We start from the raw sequence: 18,262 nt of genomic DNA on the forward strand, positions 1-18,262 counted from the left end.
TAATCTAATAGCTAGCTTCTAACGAAATTTTCATAACTCATCTCAAATATTTAACCACAGCAAAATTTTTCCATTCTTTACTCTCGGAATTATATTATTGTGTGTATCATATATAAGCTTGCTTTTATTTATATATGTAAATCCAATGGTATTAATTAGTTTAATTTTTTTTCAACAGTTATCTAGTGCTCAACTGTGTAAGTGCAGTTCGCATATATTTACTTCTTATTTGATATTTTTTTTATATTAACAAATACATAAATATCACTTAGCAAGAGTAAAACATTTTACACTAATGTACGTGTTTAAATGAAACTCAAAATAAATGTTCTCACAAAAATAAAAAAATAAATAAATTTGAGCATGGTCAAATTTAAGGATAAAACACTTAATTTAAGCATGTGTAATTAAGTTCAACTAATCATCTCTGTTAATGGATACATAGTTTGTGCTTATTAATGAGGATATTTAATTCTTCAAATATACTAATAGCTGTATTATTTATTATTAATATTTATTTGTTTGCATAATGATGTGAAAAATTGAATCTAAGATACAAATTCTTTTTCATTTTAGTAGAGTTAGCAAATCGAGTTATCTCACTCAAATTAGACTAACTTATTTTAGACTGAGTCTTAGTAGAATAAAAAAAAAATGCTCTTTATTCTTACCACAACACCTAAGTTTAAATCCTATATAATACTAGATTGACAAATTAGTTAACTTGAATTCGATTAGAAAAGAGTTCAATGAATTATATTTTAAAAGTCAAAAATTAATTTGAATATAAAATATTAAGTATACATATCGAATTGATTTCGTTGACTATAATCTTTCGTGCCGCATTTAGTGACTTATATATACTGTGATCCCAAAATTTGTGAAGTTGTTAAAACCTGTCAAAACTAGTTTTGAATATTATTATTTTTCTTCAAATCAACAACCAGTAGTAGTTCGGTTCTCAATTCTTCGTAATGGCATTATGCTAAGAAAATTTGCCGAGTTCGGGGTAACAACTAAATAATACATTGTAGGTATAAATATATGTTCTAAACGACCACTCAGGACATACACTGTTTCGTTTCATGTCTGTAGTAACGATACATGATATTTTTGCTTCAGTTTATGTATTAATGCAATTCTATATTACAGCCTGCAGTCAAATTCTCTTCAAATTCACTGTTTAATTTGCACCACTAGTCATGCTGTCCTTTACAGTTTGCGCCATGGTTGATCTGAAATGGAACTTGTTTGCTCCTGTTTTCCCCTCCCTTCCTCTTAGCAATATGCTGATGCTTTTTCAAGTTAATTATCTTTGAGCTAAGTGCTTTGATCTTGCAAAATAATGAATGCAACACAGTTTCAAGCTAGCATATGAATTGAATATTTGCTGTGGGTATTAGGAAAAATGCTAACGTGACACATATATGTCCGAAAATTTCCTATTATTTAGGAACTGTGCATGTTCCATATTGATGGCCAATATGGGCAGTGCAAAATGCATCAGCAGCAACTCATTATTTTTTTTATGCCAAAACTCCGGCTTTTCTCCTTGGTCTAGTCCACAGCTTACGTGGTGCCCGGGAATACGATAATTTTTGTTACAAAGTCATGATCATAGTAAATTAATATTTGAACTAAATTTCTTCTCATTTAAGTGATTATCACTTACTTGTAATAATAAATTCCTGATCAGACAAAGTTAACTCGTGAAATATTAGTTGTAGTTTTTGGTCCATATATAGCAGCTCTAGCTACAGCATTATCTTCTCATGATAATTTGCAAATAAATGGTGCCAAAAGAAAAAGAAGGAAGAAAACAAAAAGCGAGGGACCTCTGTCGTTATGCTATTAATAAGAGTTCCATTACTTTAATCACTAAGATATAAAAACATTGTTTCCAGTACATAATTCCGAAAGTCTAAAGATCGGGTTGTACGTACCTTTCAAACACACACATAATAATAATAATAATAAAAGGCACTAAGAAAGGATTCTTGTTAATTAATTGCAACACGATGCTTTTGTGGAAGATAACAAATGATGAAATCGAACTAATTCCCCTTGTCGCCGCAGTCCATTGGCTACAGGGACGGAGCGAAAAGGGAAAAAAAAAAAGATCCCACTAATTCACCTAAAGAACGATAAGGATTCCATGCAAATTGATTAATATAGGCATAGGGCTAAATGAAAAATTAAAAGCCAAACCACTTGTATTAAATCATCCCTCTGCTGCCCCTAATCTTACACTTTAAATGGCCCAACCTTGCATTGAAGGATTCGCTATGTTATTGTTACCCTTCAACAACACCAACATGTTGTGATTCCTGCCTAGTATCTCCAACGTGTTTGCTGAGCTGTGTGAATTGGACTTCCTATGTGGCTTCACAATATAGCACCACACATTTGAGACCGGGTCATGCTCACACCCCGACCATAAATCCACACACTTCCCACGTGCCTTCCTCGTGCCAAAGCAAGCTCAACACTAACCCTTTCCTTTATTTAAGCATCCACACATTTCCCTACTCAAACTCAACATAGCACCCTAGTCGCTTATACCTCCCATTTCTTCTTCGCTAGCCCCCAGTTCCAATTCACCACTCTTATTACCTACTCTCAAAAAATAATGTCATTCGTTTCCAAGGTTATTGCCCCATGTTGCAAGAAGCATAGGAATGATGATGGTGTTTGCGGGCTTGATTATGCTCCTGCAACATGCATTGAAGGAAATTACTACAATGGGCATGGAGATTTTGTAAATTTTGCTCCTGTTGCATCCGTGGAAGGAGATGATGACGACGATGATGGTGGTTATGACTATGCTCCAGCAGCTTAAACTATGTGTTTGGGTTGCTCTAGTACTACCCAACTTGCAGTGACTGACAAATTAGAGTGTCTGCTCCAATTCTTATTAGTTTAGTACCCAGTGGCATGCGATTATGTTGGTGACTTCTTTATGGTGAGGGTGGCATGCAATATCAATTATTTAGCAACTATTATAGGAGCTTTTTGTTATGCAGAATTAATGAGATATAATTAAGAATGTATGTTTGCTAATGAGAAATGTAGTTTATTAATTTATCTCATCCACCATATAACATGCTACGTCATCCCGGGACTAGTGACGCCACTGGTTGTCTTAATCAAGTTGATAAATGAGTTTAGTTTACTTTCATTACAACCATTAGTTTCTGTTTCTAATGCATCAAGTTGCTTTCCAAGGAATTTCTTACATTTATTTCTTCAATTTTTCTAATAGGTGTTTAAGAGAGAGAGTGTGTGTGTGTATACAGTAAATTAAAAAATTATAGAATTTAATACATTAATAATAATAAATGCTATAATTTTAATAACAAATTATTTATTATATTTTTAGATATATGTTAACAAAACTGCTTTTTTTCTTCAATTATTTTTCCTTTATTTGCTCTTTTTCTTTTGTTTTTTGGGTCCACCTGTAGTTGCTCCTTGAGTGACCAGTCCTTTGTTTTTAGTCGCAGACTAGTCCTGTCCCCTAAATTCCTAATTTGAACCCACAGTCTTTTTTCACAGGTGAGTGGGTGACCCAAGTCAACTTCTAGGACCCGTTTAATAGCTCACATGCGTATTCAGTTTTCTTTATGATTTCTGTCAGTTTGGGCCCTTCCCCTGCTAGCAGAGATAAGTCAGTCTACATGGCCCATCAGACTGAAACAGTTGAAAAAAAAACCCTAAAAAGTAAAAGATTGAAATTAAAATAAAAACAAAATTTAGGTATACTACTGTAAACACTGTTATTATTCTAAAAAAGAAAAAACCTATTAATCTGAATAGTAAAATTTTACACATAATAACGTTCAAATATATTATCTCTAATTAAATAGTAATTATACATGTATGAATACAATGAAGTCTTGCATCACTGTCTCAAAACTCACGACTTTTCAGATTTTATTATTACATCATTTATTAATGAGTTAAAATTGTTTACTTTTATAAAAAAAATAATTTAAAAATTTATAAAAAATCTTATATTAGATTAAAAACAGGTCATTTATCGCCATAAGCGTTAACTGCAGAAAAATGTTTTTGCTACGGACAGAAAGAGTGGAGAAAACGTTTGCAATCCAAGGAGACATGACAAAATTTTGCAGATGTGTCTGACATTAATAACACGCACACGATAGTTGATCTTGGTTTGGTGACTCGATTCTTCAATATAATAATGTAGAGAAAAAAGAAATGTGTCCCAAAATCGCCAATGGTATCAAAGAACTAGAATAGTACTTTGGCCTATTCTTCTTGTTGAAAATAGAAAACACAAAAGCGTTGAAATAAGAATGTTTCCAGTTCTAGGTTGTAAGGTTGCCAAGCCAATACGGCAAACCCGATATCGTATTAATTTAGCAGATATTCACGAAGGCCTAGTTTGATATTGTAGTTAAGAAAGAAATAAGTGAAAAACACACACAGATGAGAAAATTATTTAGCTCTAACAACGATAATGTTTAGAGTAGACTATACGTTTTTCTCAAAAAAAAATATTTATATCTTATACTTGTAAATATTATATTTTAGTTTTAATTTTTATAATATTTGGGTTAATTAAAAATTCAACATATTAAATTCAATAAATTTAATCATATTAAAACTTAAAAATATTATAATTTCATTTATCAAAATTAAAATAAATAGACTATATCAATAAATTATACATCCAAATATATTATTTCTTTCATTTATTTTTACATTCTCCTTCTTTCCACTCATTAAAAAAGAATTGAGCTGTAAAGGTTGGAATTTATTTTAGTAATAAATTTAAATAAATAAAATTCTTAACGTTGACTCTATATTTGAATCAAACTTGTTTTACTATTTCTGTTATTGTCTCTCTTATTTAATTTACTTATATAAATTATTTTAAATTACCATTCTTATTATTTTTATATAAATATTTTAAACAAATTTGATGAATTATTTATTTATTTATTATAAAAAATATTCTCATTGACTCTATTTATAAGAAATAATTATTTTATTTTCTTAAAATATAAAAAAATTAATTTCATATATACTGATTATTAAATCATTTTAATGTTTTTATTTATTTAAAATTTATACTATCAAATTACTTGGACCAGAATTTCATGCAATTTTGGTGCGAATTGTAATAAAAATGCAAAAAATACAATATCTGCAGCAGGAGATCCTGTCCCAAATTACTCACCTATTATCCATTCATATGAATATTTATTAATTTGTATTACAAGTTATTCACCTTTATCTATACACCTAAAAATGTTTATTAATTTAACATATAAATTATAAATTTAATTATTTATTATTAAATATTTAAATACACTTTAAATTTATAATATATAATTTTTTAAAAATGAAAAATATATTTTATTGTTTTTGAAGTCCTTGGTTTCACTCGGGCGTGTTGATGGTTTCTTTTGATTTTGGTCCAGCATCCGTCTCCTTCGTACCATCCAAACTCAGAATCGGAGCGAAGTAAGGAAGAAATCCAGTTTGGATGAGTGGGAACAGTTAATCATTGTCTCTTCTCTTCTCTTCTCTTCTCATATACCACTCACACACACACATCTCTTCGACCACCCAAATCGCGTTTTCCCCATTATCTTCTTCCCCCATTCGTGTCGGTGATCCATCCAAATCCCCAATCCCAATGTCGCCGATTCGAATGGATCCATCAAAGCAGCAATATTACCGCACCAGCGGATTGGTGATAGGCTACGCACTATGCTCAAGCTTACTCGCCATCATAAACAAATACGCCATAACCAAATTCAACTACCCAGGCCTCTTAACCGCATTGCAGTACCTCACTTCTGCTCTCGGTGTCTATCTCTTAGGCAAATTAGGGTTTCTCCACCACGATCCTTTCGTTCTTCCCACGGCCAAAAAATTCTTCCCCGCTGCACTCGTTTTCTACCTCGCCATCTTCACCAACACCAATCTTCTCCGTCACGCCAACGTCGATACCTTCATCGTTTTCCGATCGTTAACCCCTCTCCTTGTCGCCCTTGCCGACACCGCCTTCCGCAACCAGCCATGTCCCTCTAACTTCACATTTTTCTCTCTCGTCGTCATTCTCGCCGGCGCCGTCGGCTACGTCGCTACCGATTCCGCTTTCACCCTCACCGCTTATTCCTGGGCCTTCGCTTATTTGGTCACCATTACCACTGAGATGGTTTACATTAAGCACATGGTCATGAATCTAGGGTTGAACACTTGGGGTTTTGTGCTTTACAACAACCTGTTGTCGCTCATGATGGCTCCTTTCTTTTGGTTCCTCACTGGAGAGAATGTTGAGGTTCTCGCTGCTCTTAGATCTGGCTCTGGGAGTTTGTTCGAGCCGACTGCGTTTTCTGCTGTGGCTCTGTCTTGTTTGTTTGGTTTGCTCATTAGTTTCTTCGGTTTTGCGGCTAGAAGAGCCGTTTCCGCCACGGCGTTTACCGTTACCGGAGTGGTTAATAAGTTTTTGACTGTGGCTATCAATGTGGTTATTTGGGACAAGCATGCTAGCCCTGTTGGGTTGGTCTGTTTGCTGTTTACTATTGTTGGTGGAGTTCTTTATCAACAGTCGGTGACTGGGCCGGGGAATGCTCCCGCGCAGCGCGATGTTGCTCTGGTGCCGAAGCAGTCAGATGTTGAAAGTAATAATGGTGGTGGCAGTGATGATTATGATGATGATTTGGCAAGTGAGAGAGAAGGAAAGGGTAAAGTTACTTCTTAATGAGCATTTGTACTATTTATTTATGTAGTCATTGCTTGATGTTTAAGCTGTAATGCTGTATAATTGTTGTCTTATCTCAACAACCTTAGGAAATATTTTATGCAATCTAGAAGGTTATGAAGTTGCAATTTTGCTTGCTTCCTCGCCCAGTTTTTCTGTTGTTGTTCTTGATTTCCAACAAGTGGCTCTTTGGTTTCCATAACCCTAGATTACATTAGAAAGATGATTGTAACTTTTTGATATGGGGTTGGCCGTACCCTTATGCGATAGTTTAACAAACTGTTGTATTCGGATGTAAGAGGAAGGTTATCTGGTTACCATGAAGGTGTTTATCTGTTTTTCAACTTTTGAATTTATTATTGGATCATTCTTGTTGAGTGAAGGGAGGGTTATCAGATCTTTCGTCACAAATAATGAACCAACTTAGATAGATCGTGTCTTCTGGAGTTCATCTTTGATTTGAAACCTGATTTTCCATTTTCATATTCTTTTATCAACCAAATTTGACCATTTTTCCTGTCCATTACTGGCTACAAATTGTCTGTATGGTGAGCCTGTGTTAGTGATTTTGTAATTTCCTTCTGATTTTGTTTAGCCATTTAGATATATTTTGTTTTCTGAGGATTGTGATTTAATATACAGCTGCTTGTGAGTTTCTATTATGTGATTCAACACGACCTGGTGTTAAGCTGCAATCTACAACTTAAGAGAAGTATAACCAGCTGCAAAAAGTAGGTAGTCTTTCTTTTTTCTTATGTTAAGACAAACAAAACGTAAACATGTGGGGAATCTACCTGAGGGCTTGCCAGAATATAAGCCCGGTTCAGGGACTACATAATGACATATTCACATATATAGTGTAAATTTTTGCTGTCTTTTGTTCTACCCAGCAGCCAATGCCAATATATTTGGTTCTATTGCTGCCGCTGACTTTACCATTGAAGTTGCTACCCGCATCTTAACTTTAAATAGAGTTTTGATCAATTGCTAACTCTAGTGAAAGTATGCTCTCCATTTCCCATACCATGTACAACAAAACCTTTGGCAAGTGCTTTATAATCGAGAATCTCTTAATTCTTTTTAGTTTATAGTCATTGGACAAATCCTCACGGACTTTGAGACACTAGATACTTCTATTTTGAAGTAAGAGAATCCATGAAAAGCATGCTTGAGTGGGCAGCACCTATGAATTGTGAAATTTCAATCTTAATTTCTTCTTGAAACAGCACCATCCTCTATTTATGTGCATAAACTGATATCAATCTTGAACTGAAAGCATTTTCAAAGTATCTCAGATGAAATTTATATTAATCACCAGCTAATGGAGCTACTAAAGAAATGATTCTCGATGAAAATTATTCAAGCTTCTATGATATTGTTTAGCAGTATCAAGATTCTAATTTGCTTGGGAAGTATAAGGAAATATGGTTACTTAAAAAGCAATGGATCGGACGACCACAAGCAAGTATAGATTCCCATCACTTAAACAGTCTTTTCCCAGAATTCTATCAAATTTTAATGTCAAGTCTTATGACCTTAAGCATAAAGTATTTCACTAGAAAGGGATGTCTGCTACTATCATAGTGATTCCCTTGAATCTCTAGTGAACAAGGGTTTGGAGCTTGAAAATAAATCACTGAGCCAAAATACTTTCTTCTCAGAAAAGAGTTTGGCTGCTTGAATTATTATTCAAATCTTACTACTTTGGCGAAAAAATAGCCCCGTGACAAGCCGCTGGAACCGGCCCTATTCTCTTGCGAGTTTACACTGGTATAGTGAAAATAATACCCCGAAATTGTTATTTGACCTGAAGGTTTTCTCATTAGAGATTCCAGCTTCGAATTGCTTCTGTTCTGTTATCTCATCTACTGCAGGACATGAGAAATACTGTCCTCAATCACTCTAATGATTATACGTTCTCGTAATCAGTTTTTCTTCATTTCGGATTGAAATATCAACTTCTGTATGGGCTGATGCATTTCTTGCTGAGCTGTCAAGTTGAGGGCGTTAAAAGGAATAACAAGCTGGTTTGGAAGTTGTGGAGGCATGACCATATACTGTAACTTGGACCAAAGTCACCCAGACATTACCTCTCCGCATCTTTAGCCGACCTGAAAAATACAAGTAAATAGATGATACCACCAAAAGTCTTATCTATTAGATATGATCAGCTTTACGGACCGTACAATGTCATTGGGTTCAGTCAACGAATAAACAGGCATTTTTACTTGAAAAATTTCCTCGTAATTTCGGATGCAAAAGCTTCCTATCTCCTAAAGTATTCTATTTATCATAAAATCGTAGGATAATGTAGTACTACAACATGTCACATGAATAAAAAATATAAGCAGTACTGGTTCTGCTCTTGGTCACAGCAGATACATGACTTGCAGTTCCCTCAAAATTACATGAGTACTTTAATTTAAGTTGAATTTTCCCCGAGCAGTGTCCAGAACATCTAGTAAATATCAATTATAGCATGTCAAGAGCATAACCAGATTACAAAATAATTAATTAATTTTGAGTTTAAGGATTTGCCGATATACTTAATCACCAATTCATGAACCACTGGATTAATGAAAATCACATTGCAAATATATATTTGGCCTTATTTGCATTTGTGCATAAATCTTGTAGACCAATTAATATTGTTCCCTCTTGTATAGGGAGGAGAGGTTTGATGCAGTTCTCTAAGACTCCAAGCTTTAAAGTTACAAATTGCCTTTCAGGAAAGTACTATTAACATCTTCTGTAAGTAAATTTGTTTTATTCAACTATTTGGAACTTGCAGTAAAAATTTTTTGAACGTGACTTCATATATAAGTTACTGAATAATTATATATGCTAATTCTGTTAATTGCTTAAAGGAATAGTATTAAAAGCTTTTAAAGTTCTTAATTGAATTTTTAATTTAGTACTTTTTGTTTTAAACACGTAGGAGGATTTATTGAAGAGAACATGGATAATCCATCTATATGTGCCTTTCTCTATTCAGTCATCCATAGGTTTCATGTGTGATTGCCTTCTTGATTTTTCTTTTTCCTTTTTCTTTTTTACCGAAAGATTATTCGGGTCAAAGTCTACACAATCTGTTTCCATGTGGATGGCACATTGGAAAGGAACTTGATTCATGGACCTAGAGAGAGATCGTTCCAAATCTCCAATCAATGGAATGCTTACTGCATACAGGGGATAAATGGCTAGTGGAGAGGACTCGAACATTACTGCCTCAGCCTCTTTGCGAAATGGGGTTGGAGCGTGGCTGAAATAAGCTTCTTCTCTGGACTTTGCTTGATCCAAGACACCCAAAACATCTTATCTCCGTACTTGAATGAGTGACCGTCTTCGTATTAGTATTAGTATTAGTATTAGTAGTAGTATAGTGTGCCTCCCTATACGCCACGAATTAATTGAGCATCCGCATGTATGCCACTCCAAAAATCTCAAGATAAAAACTCAGATTAAAATATTTTAATAATTTTATTAAGTGAGTATAACTCAGAAATTCAAGTCCAAATATTTTGAAAACCATATTACATAAGGTAGTAGGTAGTGTGATAAATTAAAAATTGTAATTTTAAATAGTGCGGGGGTTCGGAATATATTTTTTTTCATCTTTTACACTTGGACTGTGTTATTTTAAAAACATATGCATAAGAACGATAAAAATATAAAGAAAATAAAAAATGATATATAATATTACCTGCAATATTAATTCTGGTTCTCCGTGTGAACGGGGTTACGCAAAATTGAACTAGAACGGAGTTTTGTTATTATGAAAAACGTAAAACCTCCATTGCTCTTCGTAACCAAACATTCTATAAGAAGTAATAATTGTTGTGTTCAATTTAAAGAACGAAATAAAGGTAAAGATACATGTTTGTCTATTTCAAACTCTATGGGTTCTCATAAACAGGAAGCATGTGCTATCATATTCGGTCCCCAACCCTGTCATCACCCTCCTCGCCCACACTGCGCTACATAAATTATTTTCAAAACGCTTTTGATTTCCACACTGCATGTACTTCCACTTGCTCATGCACTTAGACCCGTGTCCCAAATGGTCCATAGTCCACGTTAAACACCCTGGACCACCATTTATACTTCATTAACTCCCTTCATGTTTAAGTAACACTAATTAATTTTACTATTTTGTTAATATTATTTATTATTATTATTATTTTTTATACTAATAAAAACACTTATTTTATTTTTTTATCCTTTTTATGAGGCACTTTTTAAAAAGTTTTTAATACTCTTTATTATACTTATGAATAATTTTTTAATTTTTTTCTTATTTGTCCTAAACAATGAAGTTGATGAAAACATGAATTAAAGGTTAATAAGAGTATATATTGATAGTGAAGTTAGATGAGTGGAGATAGGTTTAATGATAATAAAAGATAATAACATTGTTATAGTATTTTTTAAGAAATCAAGAAAATAAACTTTATCAACAAGTTCATTTTTTTATGCAGAGCAAATGAATAATAAAAAGCTTCTATCATTTTTGTATAGTTCCCTTGTTTAAATGATCAGCAAGTTACAACGCTGCCAAATGGTTTTCATTTTCAAACTCGGAAGAATCTAACTGAGCCTTTTTGGGCTTCTAAAATGATAACGGGTTTGTGGACCATCACGTAGACGGCGTAAGTAGTTTATTGAATCATGCCGTCATGCGAATACATCTTGCCGTGACCAATATTTCCCGCTGCAACCCTTTTAATTAATGCATCCAAATCCATTGATATCTCTGTTTCTGTCTCCCAATTATTGGCCTTTAAAGAAAAACCAGAGTAATAAAACACTTCAATTAGTGTCTGTAAAGTGGAAACCAACGGAATCTGCCCAAAACGTTACTCATGATAGATAAATAACTCTTCATTATTCTAAGATCGCTAGAAAGTATTGATATTTGAGTGTTCTTAGTTTAAAGTATAACTTGTCTCTCTCAATCTCACTCCAGTGCTCTTAATCTATGGGCACCCACATTTTTAACTGGCTAAGTTGCAAGTATATTACTAACCAAGGGTTTTAGTTAAAAACATATTATGCGTAATTTTATGTTTTTCAACAAAATATTTCTATTTTTATTTCTCAATTAACGTATTAACATTTTTCAGATTATAAATATGACAATTATATTAGTCGCAAATTTTGTTCTTTTAGCAACTTCGTCATTGATTTTCCACTTTAATGTGTGAGTTTAATTTTTTTACATCGTCATGTAATTATAGTATACACTTTAAATGTTAATATAAAAGATATTTACACTCTCTCAATATATTTGAATAAAATTCTTAATATACTGTAAAATGTAACTTTATATGAGGTTGGATGCAATATTTTAAATGATCTAGCAGCAGTGGCACTTTTTGATGCCTTTCAGTGACACATGGACGCGGCTCCAAAGAGGACTTCTCTAATTAAAGTGACATCATGCCCATAGAAAGCAACGCTGTACTTTTGGGGTACCTAACAAACAAATAACAAAGTGCTTTAATCTTTTATCCATTTTGAGTGTGACGAGACTCATAATTAAGCAAGTTGGATAAAGTCTGATCAAGTTACCAAAAAACAAAACTAAAACAATTCGCTTCTGTGAATAAGGGCATTAATTGAACAAAGCGTGCAAATTATTAGTTGCATAATCAAGTTAAAGACAAGCATGGAATTGAAGAGTTCTGTGCTCAATTTACCTTTAAAAGCGATACTCAGTGATTTTGTACGACAGTATATTTTAAATTTACAAGCTTTTAAGGGGAATCTAATTTAGACATGCAGTAATTAGCACTTGGACAATGACAACTTATCTTATAGTTCATTAAGCTCTATAAAGGAATTTTTGGGCATGGATTAGATTTTGTACGTGCCTCTTAACTTGGTTTGCTTAAGATTTGAGGTATAGACGGTAACAATGTCAAAAGAAATTTATTGATATTTCATGTAGCAATGCGCACATCAAGGTTCCTTTTTAATAGCAACCTCACAGACCCTCATATATTCTATTATAAAACTTTCAATCATTGTTTTATAGTTATACTTTGAGTTAATAAAACACTTTGGACACTTTTTTCTTCCCGCACGCTATTTCAGTACTATTTCTATGTGAGTATCTGTGTTTCACATTGAAAATGACACAGAAAGTTAGTGCCTAATATTGTCATTGAGCTGGTGCAGAAAATGTTACATGATGTGAACAATCGTTGAAATTTTTTATTGGAGTCATCTACTGTGTGTTGACGAGCTGGTGTTAAAACATAAAATATATTTTATTAAATTATTTTAAAAATAAGTCTTAAATAAATTTTATATTTGAATTTTTTATGTCTTATTGCATATCCATAGGTACATAATAAAATAAAATTATATTTTCTTTTTTATTTATTTGGATCAGGTACAAAAATATCATTGTTCAAACATCGTATAAATAAGATAAGTTGCTAAGCTTATTCCTTATCACTTAAGGATATAGACTTTGTTTGGATAAACTTATGAATAAGTTTTTATGAGAGAAAAAAAATAATATAACAATATATAATTTTTTATAAATTAAAAATATTTCATTTCTTTACTTTTTTTAAAGGTTAAATGAGATTAATTTGTAAAAAAAAATTATAAATAAATTTTAATTTATAAAAAAATTATTAATTTTTTATACTATTTTTGTTCTCTTTACTCAAACAGCACCATAACCAAAGTAATTTATATAAGATTTAAGCAAACTTTAGTTGATTTTTATAGTTGAATTAAACATTTCATTTCTAATATAACTCCAGAAAAATATAAAATTACAAGAGTGAAGAAAATAAAGAAAACGAAATTGACGTAAAAATATGTAACTTTGTATTTTTTGTAAAAAAAATATTAAACATTTTCAATATATAGTACTTATTGGTAGTAAAATTTAAATACTATCATTATTAATAAAGAGTGAATCAAAATTATTTAATTAAATTAACGTAAAATTTTAAGTAATGAAAATAAAGTATAAAAGAATTTATAGTTTTTAAATCCGACCATTTAAAAATGATTTTGAAATTTCATTGGAAAAGATTTGTATCGATATACACAAACAGAAATTACAGAGGCCTTGTAAGGTTAAAAAAAAATCATTTTTCAATCATAAAATTAAAAGAAAAGAATGGTTTTACAGGCAGAAAAAAAAAAGGAAATAATATTTAAATTGAATGATTTTGTATTATTGGTTTATGTAATGTGTGAACGTGGACCTTTGAAATTTGACTATTGCGTGGTTTTAGAAGTGTGTTGATTAGAGGATGGAGAGCTGTCCTTGAAAATTACCGTATCAAATGAAAAGGTGAAAGGGGTAACAGAAGCAGTCGCCACTTGTTTGCGTCAGTGTCCTCCCAAATCCCAAAACGGGAATCGCAGCATCCACGTACGTACCCTACCTGTCACCTTTTTATAGACATTTTATCTGTTTTTTCAAGTTTGTTTAAATCATTATTTGTTAATTTTCTCTCATACATTGGAGTGGAAGTGAAGGTGATACCCACTTTTCCTTTTCCCTCTCAACACAAATCCTCTGTTCACTCCCACTGTCTGACTACTACACAGACAACAACACATCTCTCTCTATTTTAAAGATATAATAAATGACTTCAATTTCGTGCAATTAACACACAGCAATAGCAATACCACTCCCTAGATGGAGATGGATTCTCATGAATATTGGGTAACCAAGGTCCATCAAGTTCACAACGATAACATCATCTTCAACTTTTCCACCTTCAACGACACCGTTTCTTCTTCTTCTTCTTCTTCTTCTTCTTCTTCTTCTTCTTCTTCTTCTTCTTCTTCTTCTTCTTCTTCTTCTTCTTCTTCTTCAGCCTCAGAATTGAATTTGACGGAAGAAGAAGAATCAGGAATAAGACTGGTCCACATGCTAATCTCATGCGCCCATTCTCTCCAACGTGGCAACCTCTCCCTCGCAGCTTCACTCCTTCATACCATGCAATCCATCTTCCAACACCTCACCACCGCCTCCGGCATCGGAAAAGTCGCTTCTCACTTCATCCACTCTCTAACCCTCCGAATCTACGCGCCGCCGCACAGCCAAATCCACTACCACCAAAACGACGCCGTTCTCTACCATCACTTCTACGAGGCTTCCCCTTACCTCAAGTTCGCTCACTTCACCGCCAACCAGGCAATCCTCCAAGCCTTCACCGACCACAACTGCCTCCACGTCATCGACTTCCACCTCATGCACGGCCTCCAATGGCCGCCGTTAATCCACGCTCTCGCCATCCGGCCCGGCGCTCCTCCTTCACTCCGCCTCACCGCCGTCGCTCCTCCCTCTTCGGATCACCGCGAAATCGGCTTCCGACTGGCCGACGTCGCTCGTTCCGTCAACCTCCGCTTCTCCTTCCGTGTCGTGGCGGCGTCGCGCCTCGAGGACGTGAACACGTCGATGCTGCAGGTGAACCCGAAGGAAGCGGTGGCTGTGAACTCCGTGATGCAGCTCCACCGTGTTCTCGGGTCGGAGCATAGCATCGATGCGGTGTTGGATTGGATCCGGAAAATGAACCCGAGAGTTATGACGGTAGTGGAGCAAGAAGCCAATCACAACCAGAACGGGTTTTTAGAGCGGTTCACGGAAGCGTTGTGTTATTACTCGGCTGTGTTCGACTCGCTCCAGGCTTGTCCCGTGGAGCCGGATAAGAGTCTGGGTGAGATGTACGTGCAGAGGGAGATTTGCAACGTGCTGTGCTGTGAGGGACCGGCTCGGCTTGAGAGGCACGAGCCGCTAGCTAAGTGGAAGGCTCGCCTTGGGAAAGCCGGCTTCGAGGGCGTGCATTTGGCTTCCAATGCGCTTAAGCAAGCGAGCATGCTGTTGAGCCTGTTCTCCGCAGAGGGTTACAGCGTGGAGGAGAATGAAGGTTGTTTAACGTTATGTTGGCATAACCGACCTCTGATTGCGGCTTCGGCTTGGCGAGCCGTGCAACTTGCTCACAGTGATTGTGACTAAAATTTACCCCTTCTACATTCTTGTATTTTTGGGTTTTTACCTGATAATAAGTTTCTTCATTTTGCATATATTATGTGAAATGACTTTTCATGCATTGGGGGAAGTCGTGGAGTTCCTGTTTTAACAAACTTGATTGATTGATTGATTAATATTGCTTCGGTAGAAATATGCCATCAATGTTGATAGGTTGTTAAGGGAGCTTGTCAACACATAATTGACTACTTAACACCCCCCCCCCCCTAATTACCATCTCACTCTTTATCTTATTTCTGCCATTAGATTAGACGTCGCATTATCACTCTCTGGACCATTAACCCTTAATTTACCCAATTTCTTCTAGAAAGAGACTCTTAATTTGTTATTCTATGCGCTGCAATTATCTCTTTTTTTTAATTATATTATTCTTACACCGTTTTATTTATTTATTTTCAATATAATATTGAATCAAATTGTTATCATTACATCTGACTTCTCATAAACCAATAATCTTTCCCTGGCGACATTCGTGACTCACGTAACTTTACGTAGATCAATTGCTTACTTCTTAGTCAAAATCTATACTTATTTATTTTGGAGTTAATCAACAATTTGGCCATTAAAATTGACAAATAGTGCTATTATAATTTTTAAAAGTTTCCATCAATAAAAATTAGCTTTTTGAGAGACAAACTACTTACAAATTAATATCTTAATAAAATAAGCGTGTTAATGAGTTTAGGCTGCTAAAGTTGTCATGCACTTTCAGTGATATTAACTATTTCCTTACTGTGACAACACATATAGCCTTGCGTTTATGATGCATTCTCGTTGAGCTTCACAGTGAACATGTGACTCATCAGCGAGGCATTGAGTTCAATTATAAAATCAGTAATAACATATAATAATGTAAATCGAGAAAAAGTATTCGCATGGGGTGAAAAAGCATATTTGATTCTTTGTAAATCTTGTGAGTGGTAACAAAACTGTTTTGCTCTTAACCAGAAGAGAGTTGGGATTTTAACGCTGAAAAAAATAAACATTCTTTTATAAAACAGTACGGTAAATTTAGTAAAAAAAATGAAGAGAATATAACGTGTTAAAAGTTAAAATTAAAAATAATATTATATTATAAATTTATAAGTTTTGGTGCAGAGAATTGATTATACTGAATATTAAATAAATTAATGAAAACGCTACTCGCATAATATAAGCTGTGTAGTTAAAATAAAATAAAATAAAAACATTATTTGTAACATGTCAAGTTGGAAAGAAAAGTTTTAACATGCAATATAATCAATTATCTCATATAGTATTAAGTATTAAATCTTAAAGGAACAATACTAAAAAAAAAGTGAAAGCAGTAGAAATGAGAATACATCCTACGGGTGGACACATAAAAAAAATATGATATAAAATGATAATATACAAAAACATATTAAAATAATTAAAAATCATTTCATATGATTTAGTTATATGCAAAGAAAATCTTTAAAAGTACTAGTAAGAAGAGTGCATATAAAAAAAATTGAGAAAAACAAAAAAAATCTTCAACCAAATTATTAAAAAGTACTTTTTAATTAACTACATTTTTTAAAATTTATTTTTTGACCAAATTAAGTTGCGTTGTGTTGTAACTGATTTCACCTAGCATGATATACACACATCTAACACATTTTTTATAATATTTTCATATAACTTATGAGTAATCCTGTCAATTATTGGACGTGCCTAGCGCAAACAAATGATAAAAATCAGCATGCATCCTACTAATTCTTCAATTAGGAAGGATTAAGGAATCTGGGTTGTGTGTAAGACAGTAAGAGAATTGATGTTACATTGGTAAAGATGGTGCATGTGAGTTTGCCCAACAAAGAGTGAAAAGGTGGTATGGGAAGGGACCCTCCAAGGAAGCCTCATGCATTCATGCAAGGCAAAGATTGGGACTGGAGTTCGTGTTATGCCTTTCAGACCGTCAAGTGGTCAACCTTGCCTCGTGGAACATAATAATATAGCTGTTCACTTATTCACCTTTCGGGAATGCCCTTCTTACTTTGTGAAAAATGAGTAGTATTTGTTAGAGAATGTGAAGCAACTATGCAATTCTGTGTTAATTAAAGATATCCTACATTTGTTAAAAATATGCTGCTATCACTGTAAGCACTTGAGAATACTATTTATAATACTTGGACAATCCTCCTCCTGTATATAAACTAGTTTCTACAAGTGGATTAGTCTCAGTTTTCTAATACCTTGATTTAAATGAATTTAAAAATTTTGTTTAGTATCAGTTAAATGAACCTTCACTGTTGCACTTGAGCAACGAACATCTGAATGGTTGGACTATAATGAGCTAAGAAGGGTTGCAATCCGATCGAGAGTGCTCAACAAACCTTTGACTTTATGTTAAATAAAGAGATGGGGCCAGCACGTGTTTTCAGGTTTGAAGGCTAACACAAAGTTGAAAGAATTATCATTAAAAGCAACCGATAATTTCTATAACTTTCGCTAGACACTTAGGTTTTCTTGGAATAAAATAATTCTAATTT

The 18,262-nt window shown here is 33.7% G+C and overlaps 2 protein-coding genes across 2 annotated transcripts; both read left to right on the forward strand.

The window, feature by feature from the left end:
* Window positions 1-5,420: 5,420 nt before the first annotated feature.
* On the forward strand, window positions 5,421-9,492 carry LOC113847303 (GDP-fucose transporter 1). Its single transcript, XM_027476315.1, has 2 exons — window positions 5,421-6,725; window positions 9,409-9,492. Exons 1-2 carry the CDS (start codon window positions 5,672-5,674, stop codon window positions 9,483-9,485), a joined length of 1,131 nt encoding a protein of 376 aa, XP_027332116.1. The 5' UTR covers window positions 5,421-5,671; the 3' UTR covers window positions 9,486-9,492.
* A 446-nt stretch (window positions 9,493-9,938) lies between these two features.
* On the forward strand, window positions 9,939-15,822 carry LOC113874782 (DELLA protein GAI1-like). The gene is made up of 2 exons (XM_027512996.1): window positions 9,939-10,000; window positions 14,573-15,822. The coding sequence occupies exons 1-2, from the start codon at window positions 9,939-9,941 to the stop codon at window positions 15,735-15,737; spliced, it is 1,227 nt and encodes a 408-aa protein (XP_027368797.1). The 3' UTR covers window positions 15,738-15,822.
* Window positions 15,823-18,262: the final 2,440 nt, after the last annotated feature.

Source organism: Abrus precatorius, unplaced genomic scaffold (genome assembly GCF_003935025.1).
Source record: "Abrus precatorius isolate BTA unplaced genomic scaffold, Abrus_2018 Scaffold8, whole genome shotgun sequence".
In the NCBI taxonomy this organism is placed as follows: domain Eukaryota; kingdom Viridiplantae; phylum Streptophyta; class Magnoliopsida; order Fabales; family Fabaceae; genus Abrus; species Abrus precatorius.

What these genes read in the sequence shown, in the direction of transcription:
- LOC113847303 (XM_027476315.1), top strand. Translation starts at nt 5,672, where the DNA reads ATGTCGCCGATTCGAATGGATCCATCAAAGCAGCAATATTACCGCACC. An exon ending in AAGTGAGAGAGAAGGAAAGG is followed by an intron (nt 6,726 to 9,408) that starts GTAAAGTTACTT and finishes CCTCTTGTATAG; the next exon opens with GGAGGAGAGGTTTGATGCAG.
- LOC113874782 (XM_027512996.1), top strand. Translation starts at nt 9,939, where the DNA reads ATGGCTAGTGGAGAGGACTCGAACATTACTGCCTCAGCCTCTTTGCGA. An exon ending in TTGCGAAATGGGGTTGGAGC is followed by an intron (nt 10,001 to 14,572) that starts GTGGCTGAAATA and finishes TTCTTCTTCTTC; the next exon opens with TTCTTCTTCTTCTTCTTCTT.